The 23,930-nt window shown below is 45.1% G+C and overlaps 1 protein-coding gene across 1 annotated transcript in view; it reads left to right on the top strand.

Moving 5' to 3' along the window:
- The window catches only part of lrp4 (low density lipoprotein receptor-related protein 4), a 63,679-nt gene that overhangs the window by 15,782 nt on the left and 23,967 nt on the right, over nucleotides 1–23,930 (top strand). The window contains 11 exon segments of the mRNA XM_069165798.1: nucleotides 4,280–4,396; nucleotides 11,208–11,321; nucleotides 11,469–11,585; nucleotides 13,009–13,137; nucleotides 18,771–18,890; nucleotides 19,016–19,032; nucleotides 19,034–19,142; nucleotides 20,412–20,537; nucleotides 21,123–21,257; nucleotides 22,276–22,401; nucleotides 22,885–23,115. Of these exon segments, the coding sequence (XP_069021899.1) occupies nucleotides 4,280–4,396; nucleotides 11,208–11,321; nucleotides 11,469–11,585; nucleotides 13,009–13,137; nucleotides 18,771–18,890; nucleotides 19,016–19,032; nucleotides 19,034–19,142; nucleotides 20,412–20,537; nucleotides 21,123–21,257; nucleotides 22,276–22,401; nucleotides 22,885–23,115 (1,341 nt within the window).

Raw genomic sequence — 23,930 nt, 5'->3', positions numbered from 1 at the left:
GTTGTTATGTGAATGTGCTCCACAGGAAGCGGATGATGACGATAATAATAATAATAATAATAATATGTGATTAATAGAAAACCACATGGAGCAGGAAGTGGACCACAATGCAATGTGTTGTGCACCTGCTGAGTCGCTTGTGAAATATGACACCTAAAAAAAAAAAACGCATCCAAGATGTTTTTTTTTTTTTTTTTTGCTGAGTGAGCGGAAAATACCTCCATTGTCAATGATGTTGTCTCTGTGTGTGTGTGTGTGTGTGTGTGTGTGTGTGTGCGAGTGCGAGTGCGGGACACGTGTGGAATTCTGGGAAACGTAGGAAGTGAAGCAGGTGGAGTACATCATCAAACTGATCGCTGGGATGTAACGAGCAGCGCGCGGTGGACGAAGTTATCGTCAGGAGGGCTCGTGGGAGTGTGTGGATAAATGTGTGTGTGTGTGTGTGTGTGTGTGTGTGTGTGTGTGTGTGTGTGTGTGTGTGTGTGTGTGTGTGTGTGTGTGTGTGTGTGTGTGTGTGTGTGTGTGTGTCAGCCTCCGAGGAATGCAGTGGTAGTGAGAGGAGCTGAGCTGAGCAGAATCTGTGAGATAAGAGAGATCAAAGTACCCAGAGACCTCATCAACCTTCCCAGCATGCTCCCTGCTGATCCACCCGATACCGGGTGGGGTGGGAGGGGGTGCGGGTGGGGGTGCGGGTGGGGGCAGGCAGGCCACACCTACAGCCTGTGTGTGTGTGTGTGTGTACATGAGTGAGCGAGTGGGCTATTTATTTGCATAAATTTCTCCCAATTTTCGTGCCTGAACAATTTCTGTACTGTGTTGTTTATTCAGCCCGTGCAGCAACGGTTTGCTTGTGTCTGCTTGTGTGTTATTTTGTATGTGTGTGTGTGTGTGTGTGTGTGTGTGTGTGTGTGTGTGTTCTTCTTCAGATAAGCTGAAATATTTATTAAAATGTTGAGAAGCAGCATTTCTCTCCTCCTGTCCGTCGAGGCGGTGAATCTGCTGACGTCCGGTCGGAGACGCATCCGAAATGCATCAAAGTGCTTCAGTTTGATGAAGACGAGGTTTCTGGACGGCGTTCAGGCGTCCTACGAGTCCACAACCGACGGGCTGTCAGGAATGTCGGTACATGTCCGGTAGTAGATCGTAAATCTGCACCAATTTTTACTTCCTAGGTTTTTTTATTTTTTGATATCAAAAAACGATCTCAAAACCTTATTTTATTTTAGCCGAGTTTTGTCTCGTGAAAGCGAGTCTGAGAAAGAAACTGTTGAAGTTAAACATAAAGTGGACTTCTGGTTTTTTTTCCATTCGAATTCTTTTGGTCAAAAATCGCTCTTGATTGTTGTCCTGATGAAATGATTGATTGTTTAGGCCATAACATATTACAAAACAGTGAAATATGTTAAATACAATTTCCCAACTCCAAGTTGACAATTATTATTATTATTTTTTTTTTTTTTGACTGGTCTTCAACTCAAATGTTTAAATTTTTCAATCAAGGAAGAGTAAAAAAAACAAAAACAAAGTAAATATTTAAGTTTTACAAACTAAAAGTGAAATTTATTATATATTTGTTTAAAAAAAATAAAACTAAAACAAGTTATTGATTTTCAGAAATTTCCCTGATTCGCTTTCTTTCGTTTGCAAAATTTCTCTGCTTTGTCCTAAAGTGTCCAACAACTCCTTCCTCTGTCCTATTCGTCAATATTTCCATCAGACATTGACTCGATGTCAAGAATCATGATTCGGGATAAATCTGCTCTGATGTCCTAAAACTGACCGCTGTCCTGATAATAAACTGCTTCTATGTTCTCGCAACATTTCAGCATCGTGAAAAAAGATGCTCTTGAAACCTGAGGGGTCTTTGAACGCACCGCGCGCGGACCTGTTTTTAACCATGCTCGCAGCTGCATTCAAAATGTGACAATCAACAACAACAACAACAACAACAACAACAAAAATCCACACTTGATTAGATTTCCCCTCCTGTGATGGATCCTCCAGCGCATTTCCTCGTCTAGTTGATTTTCCCAACCCTGCCGCGTGGAAAAAGGATTCAAAGAAACCGATTGGACGATTTGGATAATTTTGTCTTTTTTTTTTTGGTTGTTGCGGAAACGCGTTATAGGTTTTGCGCATGGATGCCCAAAGCACCAGCGTGGCGGTGTAATTTAGACCGAGTTCACGAGAAGGTGAAGAGAATCGAGGGCAGGGGGGGGGGGACGGGACGGGGTGGACGACGACACTTCTCCTCGCTGGTCCGTCTCTGTCTCCTGTCTCTTTGTGTGTTCCCTCTCTGAATAATGTAATATCCATGCAGGGGTATGTGGGTCAGTGGGGCTTCCCTCCTCCTCTCCAGAGACCCGCGGCCACACCCCGACAACACACACAGACACACACACACACACACACACACACACACACACACACACTCACTCAAATTCACTCCCGGCTCGTCCGCCTGTCTGCGTTTTCGCTGCTGAACTCGCCGCGTGACGTCATGCATTTTTCATAAAGTCTGCGTCCGCCTGGTCAATATTTCATATCTGGTATTGACAGGCGGGCGAGACTCCGCTGTGAGGGAGTCGCTTGCTGCTGCCTCTCCTTTCTCTCCTCCTCCTCCTCCTCTTCATCCTCCTCCTCCTCCTCCCTCCATACCTCTCCGGCCTGTAATTAAATTAGCTCTGTCTGCGGATGACAAAAGGGCCAGTCATTCGGGCTCTGCTTAGATAGCCAGTAGCTGCACTCAGAGCGGATATGAAGTTAAGGAGGAATGCGCTGAGCCCGAGTTCAGGGTAAGAAAGTGGACCGGCGAGAGGAGGAGGAGGAGGAGGAGGAGGATGATGCGTCCGTGGGGTTCCAGTTCGGGGATCAGACTCCGAAGCGGCCGAGACCAGCCGGAGAATAAACCCTCCCGATTTGACGGCCGCTGGTCAGAACTCTGACCTTTAGTGCAGGATTGTCATCACATCTGTATTTTGAGATGTGATTCAATGGGATAATCTCAAAGTGGACGCAGCTTCCGGCTCTGAAAAAATGAGGCCGATTGCGAAAGTGCCCTAAACTGCAATACCACCGAGTGCCACTAGAGGTCGGCTCCAAAAGGCCTCCGGCTGCATAGGCTCCCGTTCAACTTCTCTCATAAACTTCAAGGCCACTAAAATTGATCCGAGTTATCCCGGCGTCGTTAGCTCAACTCTCTCGTTCGTTCTCTGCCGGTCCATCTGAAAATAATCCCGTCATTTATTGTAAAATAAGCGTCAAAAAGAAGTGTTCTGTTTGATTGACAGGCCTGTGGTGCAGTCAGCATAAGACTTATCGGCGGGCGGGACGTAATATCGCCGGGCTTCCAATCAGATCCGCCCCTCCTCCCCTGGCTCGTCCAAATATGGTCACTAGTCAAAAGCTGACTTATTTAAAGACTTCCTCCAATCACATGTCCGCGTCCACGCCGATTTACATAAACTGACATCATCGTGAAAAAATGAGTGAGGCAGTTTTAGCCTCGGGGGTAATTTTCAATAATAGCGAGCTTGACATTAACAGTCGGGTGTCGAATCTTCGAGCTTTCATCATCCTGACCACAATGTGTCTTGAAAACAAGTTGAGAGACCTGTAAGTGGATTTGATCGGCAGATGTCATCCATCATCTGGTTTCCTTGCAGTATTCGTCGATTCGATTAGTTCTGACAATATTCGAAGTTTTTAAGTCAAGTCATTTCAACGTTCATGTACTGCAACGTAAGCATACCGTTGATTGACTTGATATGCGGCTTTCTTTGCGACGTAATGCAAAAGTTCGAGGAGACGTTTCATGTTGGGTGGACACTGATAAAAAAAAAAAAAAAAAAAAAAAAAAAAATGATGGATTGATGTTCACTTCCTGGAAATATGAAATAAAGCATAACTTCCACATCTCTGGAAGATTTCAATTTCACAAACTGATCAAATCCAGCAGTTCTCAAATCTGATCGCAGATCGCAGTGACATCATACTGAGAACGCAATCCAACGTTACTCTGGCCTGCAAACGGTCTGGTTGATGATAAGAACTCGGACAAATCTGAAACCAGGAGATAAATAAGATTAAAGAGGAAAAAGGGAAATGTAATAAAAAGTATAAAAAAAAAATACCAAAGTTGATTTAGTTCTCAAAGCTTTCCTTTCCTTTCCTTTCCTTTCCTTTCCTTTCCTTTCCTTTCCTTTCCTTTCCTTTCCCCTGGCTCGTTTGTTTGTTTGTTTGTTCCTGACAGACTTGTTGTCTTGTTGTTTCCTCGCAGTGCTCCCCACCTGCTCGCCGCTGGACTTCCACTGCGACAACGGCAAATGTATCCGTCGCTCGTGGGTGTGCGACGGAGACAACGACTGCGAGGACGACTCCGACGAACAGGACTGCCGTAAGTACACTTGCTCTCCCTTCGGCGCGCACGCAAACAAACAAACAAACAAACAAACAGCGGCGGTCGTGCTGACACGCGCCGTCACACGCAGAGAACGCACACTCGACCCGCTCCGTCAGACTCCGGGGGGGGGGGGGGGGGGGGGGGGGGGGGAGTTATTAAAGTGGACAGATGTTTGAGGCAGCCATGTGCGGTGAGGTGTTTGTTTTGAGTCTGAAGGAGTTGCCTGTCTGTCACTCACACACACACACACACACACACACACACACACACACACACACACACACACACACACAAACGCTGTGGCGAGAGGTCAGCACTCCCACGTCTAGCGCGCAAGACATTTTCTGACCTTTGACTTCATTTTATTCGGTTCCTCTTTTAACTTTGGGAGTTATCTTTGTGTGTGTGTGTGTGTGTGTGTGTGTGTGTGTGTGTGTGTGTGTGTGTGTGTGTGTGTGTGTGTGCACGCGCACGCACACATGTTCCACCCAAAATACCCCTCAGCTGCCTGCCAGGCAGAATGTGGTCCGCAGCGGGTGAGGTAAGCGGCGTGTCTATTTCCACACTCGTATTTATGTATCTGTGGCTCTGCTGCATGGATTTCTATCTCTGTGAGGACATTTTATTTTTTTTTATTTTTTATTTTTTGAAAAGGGAAGAGTGTTTTTCACCGTTTCTCACCTCTTCAACGGACCGGACCGTCTGAGATGTCTGAAGAAAGCCTCCCATCGTTGTGACTTTGTTTGACGTCCGTGCACGTGTTTTTTTTCCATTAGCGGAGGTGCAGCCAGTGGCCCGATTTCCGCGTCCCGCTTTTTCGCCCCCCGTGTTTACGCCGTAACGACGCGGTCGCGCGTCCGTGTCGACAGAGTCATTTGGGTTTAATCACCCTCAACGCTCTGCGAGCAGACGGGAATAGTTTCAGGGTGTGATGTGTCCCTGATGGAGGCGACACGTGGCAGGACGAGTCGGCCGGCGTCCTTCAAGGGACTAACTTTGGAGTCGAGGGGGCTTTCACACATGTTGCTGAACTAACTGCTGACGTTTCATCGTTTATGTTTGTCTCGTTCGGTTTGATGGGTTTAACAGCAGTTCGCCCCCTTCTGTCTTTAAAGAATGCCATTTTTAGGTCCGTGTCGAATAAATAAATAAATACATACATAAACAAGGCGATGAAATGAATTCAGAAATACATAAACGAGGCAATCAATATATTAACGTGTAAATCATTTAACGTGAATACGTTTTATTGTATTTTAAAAATGGGATGTTTTTCAAAGGGCTATTTTTGATTTATTTCAGGGGACTTTAATTTCCTAATGCCGTCTTTATTTCCCAGCTCTTCTTTTTGTTTTTTTTTGTTTCGCTCTGTTAAACTCAAAACAGACGGCGCGCAGTTATCTCACAAAAAGAGAAGCTGCCAGCCGGCGAGATGGTTGGTCGGGTGACGGAAATACGTTTAAAAAAAAAACCCCACACATTTACCGACCAAAGCGTCTCGCACCAAAACTCCCCGTTACACCGGCAGAAACATCCGCTGAGCCCCGGCACCTCTGACGATGACTGAAACCGCCGTCCGTTCGCTCTCGTTCATTTGAGCTCGGCTCATTTGTTGAACATTTAAGCGAGTTTGATTGGCTGTTGGCGGGTGCGGAATAGAGCAATAATTGAGAAAAAGGAAAGACTCCCCGCTCGGCGACGTACCCGTCAAAGAAACGGCTTGAAGGTCCGTGGACTCGCCGTCGGACTTGCGGGGCCGAGGAAGACGAAGGGTTTGCGTGTTCAGTTCGCGGGTGGTGATGCCGTGCTGGCGGCAGCCTGTCACCGCGGGTGACGCCCTGAAGGAGTCTGTAGACGGAAAACGAAGCGAATCTTCACCTCGTGTTGTTTCGCCAGGTAGCTTCAGTCTGTCTCTCCGGTCCACCTCGTGCATTATGAAGTAATGCTAATTTCATTGCGCTCTGGATTATGCATGGACGCTTTCGCTCAGTTTAGAGGACTTTCGTTTCATGTCGGTGCGCGTTTTGCTCGAGTTCAACTCGTCCTGAATTCATATGTAACTGCGCCCACTTAAGTTGTTCCGTTGGCTTTGTGTGTCACTGCGACCCAAAGCACACCCGACTGGAGGTGGCGTGCAGATCGCAGCGTCGCTATGTCGGCGTACGTGCGGTTAAGATTGCCGAGAAGATTTCCATCGCTCATTTTTTTTGAGATTACTGAACGGAAACTGTTGGACGAGTGACATTTTTTTTTTTTTTGAAGGGTCATTTAGGTATTTTATGCCTTAATTTGACAGTGGCAGTGGAGGTTGACGGGAAATGAGAAGGCTTGAACTTGAACCAGTGACTTGCTGCAAACCGGTGACCGGTGTACGCGCCCATGTGGTTTGCTCCCCGGCCACTCGGCCATCGGGTCGCCCCAAACAAGTGGCATTTCTACTGGTTGAGGTGCTCTTATTTCACACTCAACCATCACCAAATTCAATAGGATGAATCCTTTGGTCACCGTGAAGGTCCGTACCAAACTTGATACCAATCCACTGAACATTTGTGGAGATATTTTGCTTTCACTGACAAAATGACTGAAGACGAGCACTTTAAATTGATGTGGATCGATGAGTATTAACTTTGCGGGGGGGGGGGGGAATTTATTTCCACCAACAAGTCGGTTGATGAGGCCGGCCTGGCGCTTTGACCCGCCAATCACTCTTGATTGTTTCCTGCGACGCCTCATGTGGTTTACGTGTCCAGCAGGTTCCACCTATAGCTCTTTCTCTTCACAATGATTTCTTTTTTCTTATCTGTCTGTCATCCAGCAATTTTTCTTTTTCCTCCTTTCCTCTGTTGACCCACATACGGTATCATCAGCCAGACACCGAATCACTTCCTGATGGGAGGTCTGTCTGCTGCGAGGCCAGCTATGAATTTTTCATCTTCATGCCCAACAAAATTTTCTCTCCCTCCCCTGTTTTTTTTTCTTTCTCCCAAACTAATTATTATTTCATGCTTCTCTCTTTCTCTTCATTTTATTTATTTATTTATTTTTTTTTATCTCCACCCTGCTCTGTCTGTCTTTTTCACCTCCCGATATATATTTTTTTGTTTCTCCCCACGATGCAGTGGGTTTATTTCATTATTTAGAGATGGTGGGAGAGAAGGTGGAGAGGTGGGGGGGTGGGTGGAGGCGGGGGGGGGGGGGGGGCAATCCTCCACGCTCGGGTGGAACCGGAGCACTTGTCAGGATTTTCAGACAAACACGGGGAGAGTGAGGTGTGCCGAGGTGCCGCGGATGTCTGTGTTTGAACACCAGATATTTGAAATTCTTGAAGTTTGAAAGACGTTTCAGACAAAAAAAATAGCACAAAAAAAAAACAAAAAAACATAACATTATCTCAGCACACACGCACACACATGCGCGCGCACACACACACACACACACACACACACACACACACACACACACACACACACATGTAGGGAGTCTGGTAATGACTCCGAGAGCAACCTTTGCCCTTTGACGTTTGGCTGCTGCGTGAATGATGAGCGTCTTGAGGGCTTGTTGACCTCCGACCCCACCCTCTGTTTACCTCGCGGATGGGAGGGGCGAGGGAGCTATGGAGACACAAGAGAGAGGGAGAGAATCAATTATTTTCTTGCCAGATGAATAATAGATTAAAAAAATGAGTGTGTTTGTCGATTGCGCGGCTGGAATTAAATTTTCATTTGGACCCACCCAAGGATTTAAACCCTTTTCTTTTCTTTTTTTTTTTTTTTTAAAAGGGGGGGCGGAGGGGATGGGGAGAGGGTGTGGGGGGGGGGTGTAGGCGAGGGCGAGGTCAGCTGAGGTTTCGCAGTCGAATATGAAGCCTTCGCCAAACTAATAAATCAGATCTAATAAATCTGATATATTGCACTATACATATATTACTGCAGATTGACTGATTAGTAACACAAACTTTGCTTTCCAGAAATTAAGTTTGTGGTCATTTGTAAACGGTAAATATAATTTGTTTATACCAGAACCAATCTTTCCATGTAATGACTCACTTTCACTGCTCAGTACAAAGCCCAGTAACAACTCCCTAATATAATGACCGCATTTTAAAGGATCCTTCTCAAAAATGTTTGTTTATGTTACAAGTTTATGTGGAAAAATGATGATGATTCATGATTGGATTTTTCTTCTTTTGGATATTGTGCTACAACAAAAAGGCAGTTGGAAGTGTTTTACTTGTAACACAAAAGGCATCAGTACAAAATGTTAAAAAACAAAAGATATTAGAAAAGAAAAAGGTTTTTTTTTTTTTGGTATTGACTTCAAAATCCATTATCAGTTTACCTGAAGTCCAGAAGATATAACAATGACATTTTGTATGTTAGCTTAAAGGGTCAGTGCACTAATATCCTGTTAGTGATGTGTAGATAGTGGCAGCACTGGGCTGGTTTGCTCCAATTTGAATTTGCAATATCTAAAAGTACCGAAAAACAACTTTTAAGAATTGCTGTGCACGAATTCAAGTGCAAGTTTTCAACCCGTTGAGCGCTAAACAAGAGTCCATTCACCTCCATTGTATCAAACGACATCTCTAAAACGTACATCTGACAATGTCATCACGCACAATCTACCTGGATAGAAACCGCCAGTACTAAAGGCATAATATGTTGATGTGGATGAACTGGCCCTTTTATAGCTTGTGAATTCAGTGCTTACAAGTAAAGATAGAAAGTGAAGAGAATTTCATTTCCATGAAAACCCTGACAATACACTGCCCATATGCAAAAAAAAAAAACCCCACAAATACAAAGAATTTAAGATACATTCACAAATTGCAAAACAGCAGATTTAGAAGTTTAATTTCTGAACATTTATTACATGTCAATTTATTGTCTATACACAAACGTATCGAAATATAAACCACGGATTTATTGGCTAATGCAAAATTGACATAAAAATGATATTTACATAACAAAACCAAGATTTTTTTTAATCAGCGTGCAGAAATATAACACCATCCACAAATAAAGTGCAGTGTACACATCATATGTTACAGTATATGTACATTGGCTCTGAGCCCTCGCATCATATCACTGATCTCAGAAGTGGAGTGAGTCTGTTTCTGTAATACCTTCGTCTTCTTCGTCTGTCTGTCCCCTTCAGCCTTCTGTTGGTGGCTCCTTTTATCTCGCTCTGTTTGTCTCAGCTGTCTTAACGCTCACACACGGCACTGATAAATTATAGATTACCGCCTGCCGAGTCGGGAGGGGGGGGAGAGGGGAAGGTATGGGGGTGGGGGGCAGGGCATCCATCCATCATTGGTTCTCCTCGACGAACCTGTTTACCCGGCGCCCGCTCGCGACCCGGCCCTCTGCCAATCGATGGCGGCGGTTAACAGTAAGCAGGCGGTGTGATTTTTTTTTTTTTTTTTTTTTTGGGAGGCGTGATTAAAGGAGCGAGGTGAAGGAGTCGTTTGGATAAATGAGAGGCTTCGAAACTGGAAAACACCGTCAATGTCACGGAGTTCCCTTCTACCTGCGTCGTCGGGGTTCGTCGGCATGAATGGCAAATGTGACTTTTATCTCAAGGTTAACTGTCTAATGAAACGCTTCCTGAACATACAGCAGGAGGTAGAGTACATATATATATATAAATAAAATTATATATGTATAAATACAATTAAAATGGTGTGTTCATTGATTTCTAGGATGGATTTTTTTTTTTACCGTATAGTGTGAAAACATGGTAGGATGGTGGATTATTATGCATGTAAGATGTCTAACTCCAATAACAGGCAACATTTAACTCGCTCATGATAACATGGTGAATATTTGCATTTGTTATATGTTACCGACGGTCATATTTCGACAATTTACAGCCCGAATGCAGCACTTACCGGTCATCTTCATCCTTCGTCTGATGAGCCCGACCGGGCTTCTGGCCAATAAGAAAGCACCGTTCTTGTTAGGTCAGGATGAGGATTATGCTGAGAATATGGTTTGAGATATTTCTCAAACATTTTTTGTGGCTTTTTCTGTTAGATAAATTCTTTGCCTCTGCATCCAGTTCTTTAGACGTTTATTTAATTGATTTCCATATCGGCGCAACAAAAGCAGGTAGGTGACGGCCTGGTTTAATAGAAATGTGTCTTGTTTCTTGTTCGCTCAGCACAACGGTAGTAGGTCGTTCTACCCATTACAGGTCACGGAAAGTCTTTTTAATCCAAGTCGAGGAGAAGTCGGGGGGAATTTGACAGTTTGATTTCGAGTGGGGGAACCTTAATTCAAGCGGACCCACAGTTTGATCTTTTTTTATTCGTCTTCATTCATCTGGGTGAAAAAAGAAAAGCGCTTTCTGCACAAAAGTTATGATGATATTCGGTGACTTCCTTCAGCATTCCCCGCCACTCTATTCAGCCTCCTCGCTCGCTGCGCTGCAGCTGTCGCTGTCTGTTTTCGATGTCTTTTGTGCCGAGCTCCAACCGCAGGATGTTCTGGTCTGCGAGTCTTTGAGTCTTCAGACCTGCAGCCTTGGAAAAAGTTCAGCCCGTTTACACAGAGAGAGAGAGAGAGAGAGAGAAAAACATCTTGTTTCTTCTCCTCGGGTCTTTGGCTCTGGGTCGGACATGAAAGGCAGCGGTCCACCCCGGTGCCACAGCGGGTTTTTAGATAGGATGTGAGCGGAGCTCAAGGATGCCTTGCGTTTTTATCACCTTCTCGTATAATATCTGTGCTCTACCTTTCTCGTATCTGTAACATTTGCCCTCTGAGACCTCCTTTCTTTTTTTGTTTTCTTTTTCCTCTCCCTGCAGCCCCCAGAGAGTGCGAGGAGGACGAGTTTCACTGCCAAAATGGCTACTGCATCCGCAGCCTGTGGCACTGTGACGGCGACAACGATTGCGGCGACAACAGTGACGAACAGTGCGGTGGGTGCACACACACACACACACACACACACACACACACACACACACACACACACACACACACACACACATAGGCACCGTATTTATTCAAACTGTCTTCTCATATGACTTGTGTGGTTTTTGTTTGTTTTTTTTCCCGCATGCCAGATATGCGTAAATGTTCAGACAAGGAGTTCCGCTGCACGGACGGGAGTTGCATCGCCGAGCACTGGTACTGCGACGGGGACACGGACTGTAAAGACGGATCGGACGAGGAAAATTGCCGTGAGTTGTTTCGAGAGCGTGTTTGTGTGCGACGTCTTTCAAAAGTTTTTTTTTTTTTTTCTCAGACACGGACGCCAACTGCATTTTTGTAGGTCAGCGAGACTCATCGTACAGCCAGGAAAACATCTTATTTACAGTTTTTCGCTGAATTCCTAAAACACTAAACCAAATACTTTGAGGCAGCTGAAACCATTTACTGAATCAATTAAACTCTTTTGGGAACAATTTTCGCCCAGTTTTGCAGATCTCATTGACTCTTTTTTTTGCCAAACTTGAAACACATTTTGGACTGTGATGCACAATGGTGATGGGGAAAGTTAAAACACAATTTAACACGACGACTCGTAACTGACCACACGTGATGCTAATGAAGAGATGCGACCGATATGAGCCAGTTTAAGGTTCATACCGTCGATGGACAGAATCTATCGGAGAGGAAGGACGAAGGGGGACGAGGAAGAGGGAGACAACCAACAGCTATTTCCGGTGAAATTCGAGCTGCGGTAATAAAACCGTGTTCAGTGAGGCCCTCATAGCTGACATGGTCCTTCAAAACAACACCATTAGACTAGTTATTGGAAGATTTGGAAGAACTCAACGGTGTCGATGGTGGACAGGATTTTCCACTATTGACCGCATCCTCCAATGCACATCTTCTCATTTACATTTTGTCTTTGTTCCTTTTCTACTTCTTTACTTTTACTGCATTTAAGCGGAGTGTGATCTGACAACGTCAGATGAAACTGTTTTTGAGGCGATTGTTTGGTTTTGCAAGAAAAGTCAGAGGTTTTGTGAATGTAGTTTGAAAATTGGGGTTTTGTGCTTCCGGTTTTGAGAAAATAACGGGAGGTTTTAATGCGATTGTGGAAAAACGTTCAATTCATAATCAAATAACTAATTAAGACTCGTTCTGCTTGTATAAGGTAGAAATTGAATATTTATGAAATAGAAAACCATTACTTGCAGCATGTTTATCATCATATGCAAAATAATTAAATCCCAAATTAGACTGAAATTCAAAAACTGAACTAAATGAGTCTTAATTAGTCCACTTTCCATATTTGAGCGGTGTCTTTGTAAAATTCAAACAGGACAAACTGTCTTTCAAGTCTGATCCAAAAAAAAAAAATCCTCTTCGGGCCGCATCATTATAACTCCACATTACGGCTGCGACAGGCGACCAGCTGCACGTAAACCCGGTTCTCACGGTACCGAAGCTTCCCGCCGAGCATGTAAACATGTCCGCCGTCTTATTAGAGAGCTGAACTTGTTCTCCCTCATTTCATGTGGAGTTTTCTGACAGACTCAGGCAGAGTCGGGTGGAAGCTTCAAAGAGCCTCCGACAAGCCAACTGCCGCGCCTGCTTTTCGCAGCATCTGTTTCAAGCGCGTGTCTTTTTTTTTTCCTGTGCGTCTCGTTTCAGCCTCGGACGTGATGACGGCCACCTGCAGCGTGGAGGAGTTCCAGTGCGCGTACGGGCGCTGCATCCTGGACATCTACCACTGCGACGGAGACGACGACTGCGGAGACTGGTCGGACGAGTCGGACTGCTGTAAGTCCCTGCGTCGCTCAGATTCAAGGAGTACGAAAGGCTCCGACGCAAAACTGTTGTGTTTTGTTCGCCTCGAACTCTGACGGAAAAGTCTGTCTCTTCAGACGCTAATCCGCTGTTACGGCTGACATAAGTCCCGGCCCACGGATAGCGCGGAAAACCGACTCCACCGCAGGCCTGTCAATCAAACTGACAACACAGCTTTTTGAAGCTTATTCTCTTAATTAACGATGGGATGATTTTCAGATGGACCGCCAGAAAACCAATAAGAAGGAGGGACTGAATGTGATCCACAAAATGTACTCCTATTCTGTCAACATTTGAATTTAACGGACACAAAAAAAAAAAAAAAGAAGAAGAAAAAGAGAAAAAAAAAAAGATTATAAGTCCAAATCTATTTGAAAGAAATGACAAGATTTACTCAAAACCGCAAAGTTAGCAAAACCGAAATAACTCGTTGGAAAAAAAAAATGTCCTGACTTCGAGTTGGATTGGGAGTCTGTGGGGACATTACGGGGCCGACCTCTAGTGGCACTCGGTGGTATTACAGCTTAAGGCGCTTCGGCCTCATTTTTCAGACCCGGAAGCTACGTCCACTTTTACATACGGTCTCTCCCTTAAACTTTGTCCAACCTAATCACAAAATACATTTTAGGATTAACTCGGGGCAGAAGTTTTGATTCACCAAAACATGTTGCTTCACTTATATATATTACTGCAGACTGACTGATTAGAAACACAAACTTTGCTTTCCAGAAATTAGTTTGTGGTCATTTGTAAACGGTAAATATAATTTGTTTATACCAGAGCCAGTCTTTCCATGTAATGACTCACTTTCACTGCTCAGTACAAAGCCCAGTAACAACTCCATGATATAATGACCGCATTTTAAAGGATCCTTCTTCACCAAAACGGTCTCACTTTAACGATCTGAAATGCGTCGCACGTTGTCACCGTGGAGTCACTGATCCAGCCGGTCCTGCTGGTGTGAAGATCACAGTGAGCTGCTGTCACACACGCACACGTACAGATAAACGCTCTCGCCAAGCAGCGTCTTGTACGGGGAGACGAACACAAATCCTCCTCCGGGAGATCAGCTCTGTTGCGCCGTCAGACGAGAGTTAAGTTTCTTCTCTCCCTCTGGCAGAAGTGTCCTCTTTCTCGAATCCCCTGTTCTCCACTTCACTCCCTCCCTCCTCCAGTCATTGCTCATGTCCCCGCAGCTTTCTGCGCCAGTTCAACTGGAGTTTAATAGTTCATTATTGGCTCATTTCTTAGTTGTTGCACAACACGTGATACTCAAATATTTTTCTTGAAGACAATTGAAGCCTTGTAGGAGAAAAAACCTTTTGAGAAGGAGTTGTAGTATGTGACCGTAGACTGTATATAGGAATGGTCTGAAAAGTGAAGCCGATGCTAAAGTGCCCTTTAAGTGCAATAACAGTAATGGCCACTAGGGGCTGGCTCAAAAAAAAAAAAAATTTAAAATGGCAACAACAACTTACGGCTACGTTTAAGGGCATGTCTGGTTTGATTGAGTCAGGTTTCTGGTATAAGTGGATGGGGCACAGCGTCCTCTGGTTGAAGTCATATTTACAACCTTGCTCTTCCCCAGCACGTCCAAATATGGTCGCTTTTGGTTTTCAAAAAAGCGATGGCGACGGCCAAAATGCCAGACTTGAGGCTTCAAAATGGCTTTTTTTTTTTTTTTTTTTTACAAACCAGCGGGCGACGTCATGGCGGGTTGCTGCTTGTATGGGACAGATAGAGCTGCAAATACCGTTTTTGTCATCATTGATTGGCCTGTTGAGTGTTATTCTGATTTACTGATTAAATGTTTAGTCTGTAACGGGTCAGAAAATGACGACAAACGCCAATCTGAAGTTCTGGTCAGCCCGAGGTGACATCACCAAATGGCTCGTTCGTCCGGGCCAAAAGTCCAGAAACCAAAGAGATACTCTGTTTACAGGGAAAACTGAAGAGAGTTAAAAAAAAAAACCAACAACAAAAAAAAAACACACCCAATCAAGAGAAGCTGAAAATAGAAATATGGAGTTCATTGATCGATCAAATATTCAAATAATTGCTGATTCATTTCCTGTCGGCGGTCCCGAAAAAAAAAGCATTAAAATCAGGTATTTTCACGCACCGATCAAACGTTATACGGAAATGAGGGTTTTATAGGCTTTAAAAAAAAGCTGCCTTCGGTGTCTCCCGCTACAAAGACGCGCAGCTTCGGCGTCAAACAAACCGTCCTCTCGTCTTCACGTTTTAGTGCCGATTACCCGCCTCGACGTTCCAGCGACGGCAGGTCGGTCTCGGGAACAGCTGCTGCTCGACAGCGTCTGTCATAATAGGAAAACACTCTGTCGCTTAGATCTTTCCTGTCAGTGCATCTCACACACACACACTCTGACACACACACACACACACACACACACGCACACACACAGAGTGAAGTCCCGACACAGACGATCATGTTTCCATCTCCTCACCGTGGAGACGCTGCCTGCTGCCGACAAATCTTTCAGCATCTCCTCCTCCTCCTCCTCCTCCTCCTCCTTCTCTCGTCTCTGATTTCTCACGTTTCGTTCCATTCGCTCGTCGTCTTTAACTGCCCGCCACATCTCTCACACACACACACACACACACACACACACACACACACACACTCACTCACACTCACTCACTCAAAACACAGAGTGGTTTCCTCCCCTTTGATGTGTTTATCTGCAATGCGATAAACGCAGTTCAAGGTTTTTCGCAACATCGTTTGATCCTCGATGAAGTCGTGTTGTTCGGCTCCCACGTCCTCGTTTCTCAAGTGTTTCATTTTTGTTTCGTTAAGCTGGAATCGAAGTCTTACGAAAGAAACGACAACAAAAAAAAAAAGGGACAGTAGGAAGACCTTAAAAATACTTCGAATGACTTCTGTGGTAAAAAAAATACAGCAGCGCATTTTAACCAGGAATTATAGAGAACACACACACACACACACACACACACACACACACACACACACACACACACACACACACACACACACGGATCCAGATTTCAAGCTTGCAAAAATGCTCTAAAACCTGTCAGCCGGTTCGACGGGGTACTTTCCCCGCCGGACGTTGAAATTTAAACTCGACGTGCGCGCAAAAATGCAATCTAAACATGACGGGGAAGGCCGGTGGAGCGGCGGTACGAAGACGTGACCTGAAAAACTGAATGTCAACAAGTCCGTGTCTGTTACGTCCCAACTGAAGTGTGGACGGAGTTTTGTCCCCTCTGTCATTGCCAGAACCAGCAAAGTATTGACCCCGCCCCAACCCCACCCGCCCCTAGATTGTGGCCGTGTTTATTGTTTACATTGGGCATATAAAGATTTTTTTTTCTAACGCTATCATTGTTTTCGCTGGTGCGCCCTCTGGTGGAGTCCTCCAGTACCAACAGTACATAGTCGAGTACGATGAACGCAAACTCGTGATTCAACAGCAGGTATATATCCGGCTTTAAAGTGGATTCGTAGGTTCTGGACACTCTCTCACACACACACACACACACACACACACGCACACACACACACACACACACACTTTTGCTGCATTGACCCGACCCTCCTCAACCAGGAACCTCAGGAGTTTAACTTCATTAAGCTTTTCGTCCCCCGTTTGGACGACCGGGTCCCGACGAGTTCGATGTGTATACGGTGGGGGGGTCCAATGAGGTAACAAAAAAAACACACACACACACACACACACACACACACACACACACACACACACACACACACACACACACACACAGAGGAGGCATTCCTCAAAAGGCATAAGACAGCCCATCCTCAGACAGCATTCCTTGGCATCCACTCTGCAGACACATGAAGGGCGCTTTGTTAGACAAGAAGCCTCTCACTCTCTCACTCTCTCTCTGCCTCTTTCCCTCATGTGAATACACACACACACACACACACACACACACACACACACACACACACACACATCCAAAAACACTCAGACTTGCATGCCTCGTTACCACTCGGGAACATTGATACTGCTTTCGGCTGCATGGCTGAGCAGATGAAAGAGCATAGCTGCTGCTGCATGTGTGTATGTGAGAGACATAAAGGATGGATGAATCATGTGCGTGTGTGTGTGTGTGTGTGTGTGTGTGTGTGTGTGTGTGTGTGGGCGTCCCACGCCGATTCTCGTGTCCAATAAGTCTCCCTCTCTCTCCTTCCTTCCCTCTCGGTGGGAGAGCCACCTGCTGTTTTGATGGTCTCTCTCTTCTCCTGCCCAGCTGATCGGCCTGGACGACGCTTCAAGCTCTGCAACATCTTTTCTTTCTTTCTTTCTTTCTTTCTTTCTTTCTTTCTTTCTTTCTCTCTTTCTTTCATTTTTTTCGGTCTTCCTCTGCATTTCCCTCGCTTATCGTTTCATCCCTTCCCTTATCTCGCGGCCCACCGCGGCTTCGACGGGAGCCGTCACGGAGGAAACCTGTTAGAGAGATGCAGATGCACACACACACACACACGCACACACACACACACACACACACACACACACACACACGGAGAATTTAAGATGCTTACGTTTGATTCGGCTTTAATCTTCTCATCCACCTACCGTCCTCATCTGCTGCCAGACGGAGCTTCACTTTGATCTGCGTAGAGATGCGATGGGGAGATTTTCAGGGTGGGACGGCTGTGATCACTCGTCAGAGATGATCACAAGAAAAAAAACAACACACACACATTAATGTTTATGGCAGTAAAACTGTATGTTTGCATTTTGGCACTTTTTCTTTTCAAACTTTTACGTCCTCGGACAAAATCCAGAGAGGACGGCGTACTTAAAACGTGTCATTTTGGAGTGCCGACTTATTCACACGATAAAGCTTTCAGCCTTTTATTCGAGAGGTTGATAGTCGGGATCTGATCTGAAAATAGACACATTATGCACAAACTACTATCCCAAAAAATAGTGGAGATTGATACTCGATCTGAATGGACTCGAGGGAGAAGTGGACCAGCAATTACCCGGCAGCCCCAGTTCATAAACGCAGCAGTACATCACAGTTCAAACTCTCAGCTTTCCTCAAAGTTCATCTGCTCCGATCCACCGCGGCGTTTTGGCATGTTGACGAGACGGATTCAACGGGACGCTGCTCGACCTTTTCTCAACGTAGTTGGGACGCAGCCCCGGTCGTGGTGTTTGTTAAAGTTAGCGGAGAGGACCTGTGAAAACCTCCGGCAACCTATTTCCCACTGCTGTATCTACAAAACACTAAAGATCACGCATTTGCTTTCTTCTTTTCATCATCAATGAATCTATCTTTAATTTCTCAGGATAACCAGTCAGTTAATTCGTCTGCAAAAGGTCCGGACATACCGAAAGTAATACATCCTCGCCAAAGCGTATATTTAATTTCATCAGTACAAAACAAAGAGGAAACAACGAATCGTCATTTCAGACGCGAGAACTTTTGGCATTTTTACATTTTTACAACTTAAGTTGAGATCTTAAAAATCCCTTCGTGACTTTTTTTGTGACCGACAAGTTTGATGAAGTGTGTGTGTGTGTGTGTGTGTGTGTGTGTGTGTGTGTGTGCGTGTGTGTGTGTGTGTGTGTGCGCGCGCGCAGCTTCTCACCAGCCCTGCAGATCAGTGGAGTTCATGTGCAGCAGCGGGATGTGCATCAACGCCGGCTGGAGGTGCGACGGCGAGTTCGACTGCGACGACCAATCAGACGAGAAGAACTGCAGTGAGTAGCCCAGAAAAAATAAAATATTCACGTGTTTATGTCCGTCGATTGTGTGACTTCACTCGTAATATCTCGAATCACCCGGTCTAAGAGTGAGGTTTGTGCGCGTGTTTTTCCCCCTGCAGCCACGTCCATGTGCACGGGCCGAACAGTTCCGCTGTGGAACCGGACGCTGCGTCCGGTTGTCATGGCGATGCGACGGCGAGGACGACTGCTCGGATCACAGCGACGAAGAGGGCTGCGAGAAGACTGGTGAGGCTGGTGGTTGCTACCGTTGTTTTCAGGAGCTAAATATAACGCGAGCTTCAATCGTAGCCATGACAACAGCTCTGAACGGCCCTCCTCCACTGGGAAACTCTTTTTCTGTTTTTTTTTTTTTTTTTTTCTCTTTTTGGTGAGAGACACAGTTAGTTTTAAAACAATAGGCTGATTAGTTTGGCTGCTCCACCGGCCAGTGGACAAACCGCAGGCGCAGGACTGGATATTGAGTTGGAAATGAACACGAGAACAGGCTGTAGAGTGGGGGGGGAGAGCTGCAAAGTTTTCTTTATTTATTTTTTTTTTGGGGGGGGGGGGGGGGGGGGGGGGGGTCTGTCGTCCTGTGAACAGAGCCACGATGGGGAAGGAGTTTCAGGTTACTTTGCAGGAACATTTTGAACTGTGAAAATGTATTTTTGGCAAATTTCTTTTAATATTCGGCTCATTTGCAGCACTTTATTCGTATGTAATGAGGTGTTTATTTCCATGATTTTCAGGGTTCCCAGCGGTCAGGGAGTATCGGGGAATTTTATAAACTCTTTTCCAGACAGTGGACAGGAAACTCAGGGGATTCGATCATTTTTAGGGCCAATTCCTTGAATAAAAGGGAATGTTTAAATTTTAGTTGCCATTTATTCTTTTTTTTTTATTGCGTTATTTAATGTTTTTTTTTTTTCCCGTATTGCCTGAGTGGTTTTATCCCCCTTGTTCATCAACAAGTGGCAAACGCTTCAGTAAAGATTTGCCTTTTCCTGAACCTGCTTACGAAGGCTAACGTGCAGGAAAATGTACATTTCAGGAGCTTTGGTTACGGAAAAGAAAAATGTAAAGTTTGTAAAACTACTATAAATCTATCAAATATGGCAGAGGGAGCCTGTGGCAGCCACGGCGACGGTTTCCGTTTAAAAAAAAAAAAAAAAAAAATTCTTCAGCTTTTTAGTCAGAATTTGACATTTTGACTTGGAATGGGAACTCTGGATGTTATTTTTCGTGGCTGCACAGGTGCATCAAAATAAATATCTTTTACATCATCCGTACGTCCCCCTTTTTAAGCCAAACCAGAGATTTAAATGCACTTTTAAATGAAAAAAAAAAAAAAAAAAAAAATCCTGCAAATAAAAAACATCCACAAAGCAGCACTGCTCATTTTAACAACATCACGGCCTACTAGCGGATATATTTATTTAAATGCTGTATTAAAATCATTTTCAGTCGGTAGATCTATGTGGTCTCACCGCGTGTATCATCACATCCCCTCAACAGAGAGTCCTCCGTGTGCTCCGGATCAGTTCCAGTGTGGGAACGGCCGCTGCATCGGTCAGAGGAAGGTGTGTAACGAGGTCAACGACTGCGGGGACGGCACCGACGAACACCCACACCACGACTGCCGTGAGTACACGAGCTACTACGCCAGTCTCTGCCTTCATATATATCAGTCTTTTTATAGTGAAGTGGCTTTTACTTTATCTTTCCAATGTGATATACGGTGTTACTGCACAAAGGCACAAAAAAAAACCTCTCCCCATTAGAATTCAATATTTGTTTCTGTACGAGTCAAATTTTTTAAGCTTGAAAGGAAAAGATCCACCGGGAAGATCAGTGGTTATCCTTCTCTTTAGCATTAAAAAAAAAAAAAAAACAAAAAAAAAAAAACTCACCAACTGGAAATCTTGTCTTGCAAAGACTCAAGTGTTTTTTGGTGAAGGCACCGGAGGAAAAAGGCCAGGCAGTCAACAGCATCCTTTGAAACCGTGAAATGCACTTCATCAGTGTTCAGTGTCTGGACTGCACGTGTTGCTATCTTAGCCTCGATCTGACTGATAGTTCTCGCCATCCGCCTGGCGAGACTGAAATATGTCAGGGCCCCTCCGACGCCAGGCGAGTCCGATACCGCGTATTTTTTTTTTACCGCGCGCGTTCGTACTTGTATTGAATCAGCATGCTGTGTTTGTGTTCCTGTAATGTTTGGTGCAGGGCCGCGCTCCAGCGAGGGCAACTGTAACCAGAATAACGGAGGCTGCTCCCAGAAGTGTCAGATGGTCAGAGGACTGGTCCAGTGCACCTGTCACACTGGATATCGGCTGATGGACGACGGCAAAGCCTGCCAGGGTAAAGCCGTGCGTGCGTGCGTGCGTGTGTGTGTGTGTGTGTGTGTGTGTGTGTGTGTGTGTGTGTGTGTGTGTGTGTCTGACAGACGGAGTCTACGCTGAAAGTGAGTGAGCAGGTTGAGGGTGTTAATATTTATGACCTCTGCAGAGTTTGACAATTGGCCAGTTGCTACTTTGCGTTAAACATTTGATAGCTTGACTGACTTCCTAAATATGACGTAACTGTAAAACTGCCGCGGCGCCGCTGACGCTCGGGAGATTAAATATTCATTTCTTTTAGAAACTCAAAATGGTCCGGGGGAAATGGGAAACATGATTAACATACGAAGAAGCGAAGAAGCATCCAATTGAATTGAATTTTTATTTATATAGGGGCGAATCGCAACAGAGGTCATTTCAGGGCACTTAACACAATAAAAGCCTCACTTTTTTTTTTTTTTAAGTTTGAATTACATGATGAAAAACTGAAGAAAGAGTGTTTTGCTGGGAAAATATTGCAAAGAAACAAGTACAAAGAATTAGTAATGAAAGAAATGGGAATATAATCTCCTTTTATTCTGTCTTTAACTTCCTAAATGTTACCAAGCATCTCGGGTCAATTCTGCAGTTCACAGTTTTGTTTTCTCCAGTTTGTCAGTTTTTTTCTTTATGTCAGCAGGATATTTTCTCAAAAGTATGAACAGATTTCCGCGAAACTTCGCTGAAAATTCCGCTTCGGGCTGAGACGTTATTGACTAGAATTCACTGGGATTTTTGCCACAAGTCAAAAGTTTTACTGCCACAATCTTTTTAAAAAATCACAGAGAGACATTCAAATCTATTTGGTATTTCTTCCCAGATTTTAAGGGAGTGTTTGCAACATGAAAAAAAAAAAATGAAGATGTGGACGTGTAATAAAGTATGAATGAGTTATGTGTGTCTTGAGTTGGTTGTTAAGCCCCGTGGGAGATTGACGCCAACATCTCTGCCTCCCTCTTCCCCCCCCCCCCGCCCCCTCCCGCCACTGTGGTCCGTTCCAGATGTGGACGAGTGTGCCGAAGAAGGCTACTGCAGCCAGGGCTGTACCAACACCGAGGGGGGGTTCCAGTGCTGGTGCGTTCAGGGCTACGAGCTCCGACCCGACAAGCGCAGCTGCAAAGCTCAAGGTAAAAAAAAAAACCTTAATGTACCGTAAAAAGTTCGGTTGCACGGTGTTTATTCTTCTTGCTCGGGCCGTAACTGTATCCGCCGCTCCGCTCCGGGGGCTTGGACTCCGATCGAGGTCGGCTCGTTTCGGAGGGTCTGGACTAGATTTAGATATTGCGGCAGGAGGTAAGAGTTCAGGCCCGGTACGGCAGCCCATCAATCTGCTGCAGACCGGAGTTAAACGCAGGTCACGACTGGCGGCGAGGCAGCTGCCAGGAGCCGGACCTTCGCCTCCGCTGAGATTAATGCCCGCTCTTATTAAAAGTGACCGTTGCTCCCGACTTTTTTTTTAATTTTTTTAAATTTTTTCTTGTCTCTTTTCTTTTGTCTTTTAGTAACTTTCCAACTTTCACTTGGAAGTTTTTTCGCCTCTCGCCGTCCCACTTTGTTTCATCCGTGTCCGTCCTCTACTCTACCCCCACCCCCCGCCCCTCCCTCCTCAGGTCCGGAGCCGGTGCTGCTGTTCGCCAACCGCATCGACATCCGTCAGGTGTTGCCGCACCGCTCCGAGTACACGCTGCTGCTCAACAACCTGGAGAACGCCATCGCCCTGGACTTCCACCACAGCCTGGAGCTGGTGTTCTGGTCCGACGTGACGCTGGACCGCATCATGAAGGCCAACCTGAACGGCTCCAACGTGGAGGAGGTGGTGTCCACCGGTCTGGAGAGTCCAGGTGGGCGCAGCGACGACGATGACATGCGGGCTCAGATGAAGGACGACGGACTCATTGATCTTTTTATCTCATTTATTCAACCCGGCTGCTTTCAGTCCATCTTCACTCTGCTCGTCCTCACTTCATCCATCAAGCGTGTTCATATAGAGCTTCAGTAGTATCAAAATACACTTTTCTTTCTTTCTTTCTTTCTTTCTTTCTTACTCAAGTCATCTCAATGAATCTTTATTCCCCTTATGTTCAAATGAAAGGATCTGACAGCGTGTGCATTAAATAGTAATGTAAATGAAGTGCAATACAATAACTAATGATGTTGAAAACGACTGATATGAAGAGCGAAGAATGAAACAGCTATTTAAAGATGACACTTTGTTACAACAATTCAACATTGTGGGAAATACATTTATTTTTAATTTCCTGCTAAAAGTCAAAGGGGGGAATAGATAGCCGTCTCATGACTTAGTTAGCTTAGCTTTAGCATCAAGACTGGGAGCAGAGGGACACGGCTGGCCGGACACCCCGAAAGCTCACTAGCTCAGACATTGTGTCTTGTGTGTTTAACCTGCACAGGAAGAGAAACGTAAAAACAACTTCAGGGAGATTTATGTACAAGACATAGTGATGTTGGTGATGTTGTTACCCGATGAGACCTTTGGAGAATAATTCTTAGAAAAGAGAAAAAGGAAAAGTTTCCTTCTTTCAAAGGTGCTTTTATTAGCAAGACGCTGCATCAGCAAAACATCTTAAAATAACTCCACTAACACTGTTTAGACAGCAGTTTACTTTCAAATTCAGTTCATGCAACATTTAAAACG

Source organism: Embiotoca jacksoni, unplaced genomic scaffold (assembly GCF_022577435.1).
Source record: "Embiotoca jacksoni isolate LCO1_2020_lvr unplaced genomic scaffold, fEmbJac1.0.p SCAF_35, whole genome shotgun sequence".
In the NCBI taxonomy this organism is placed as follows: domain Eukaryota; kingdom Metazoa; phylum Chordata; class Actinopteri; family Embiotocidae; genus Embiotoca; species Embiotoca jacksoni.
This window is presented reverse-complemented; position numbering and strand designations above follow the sequence as displayed.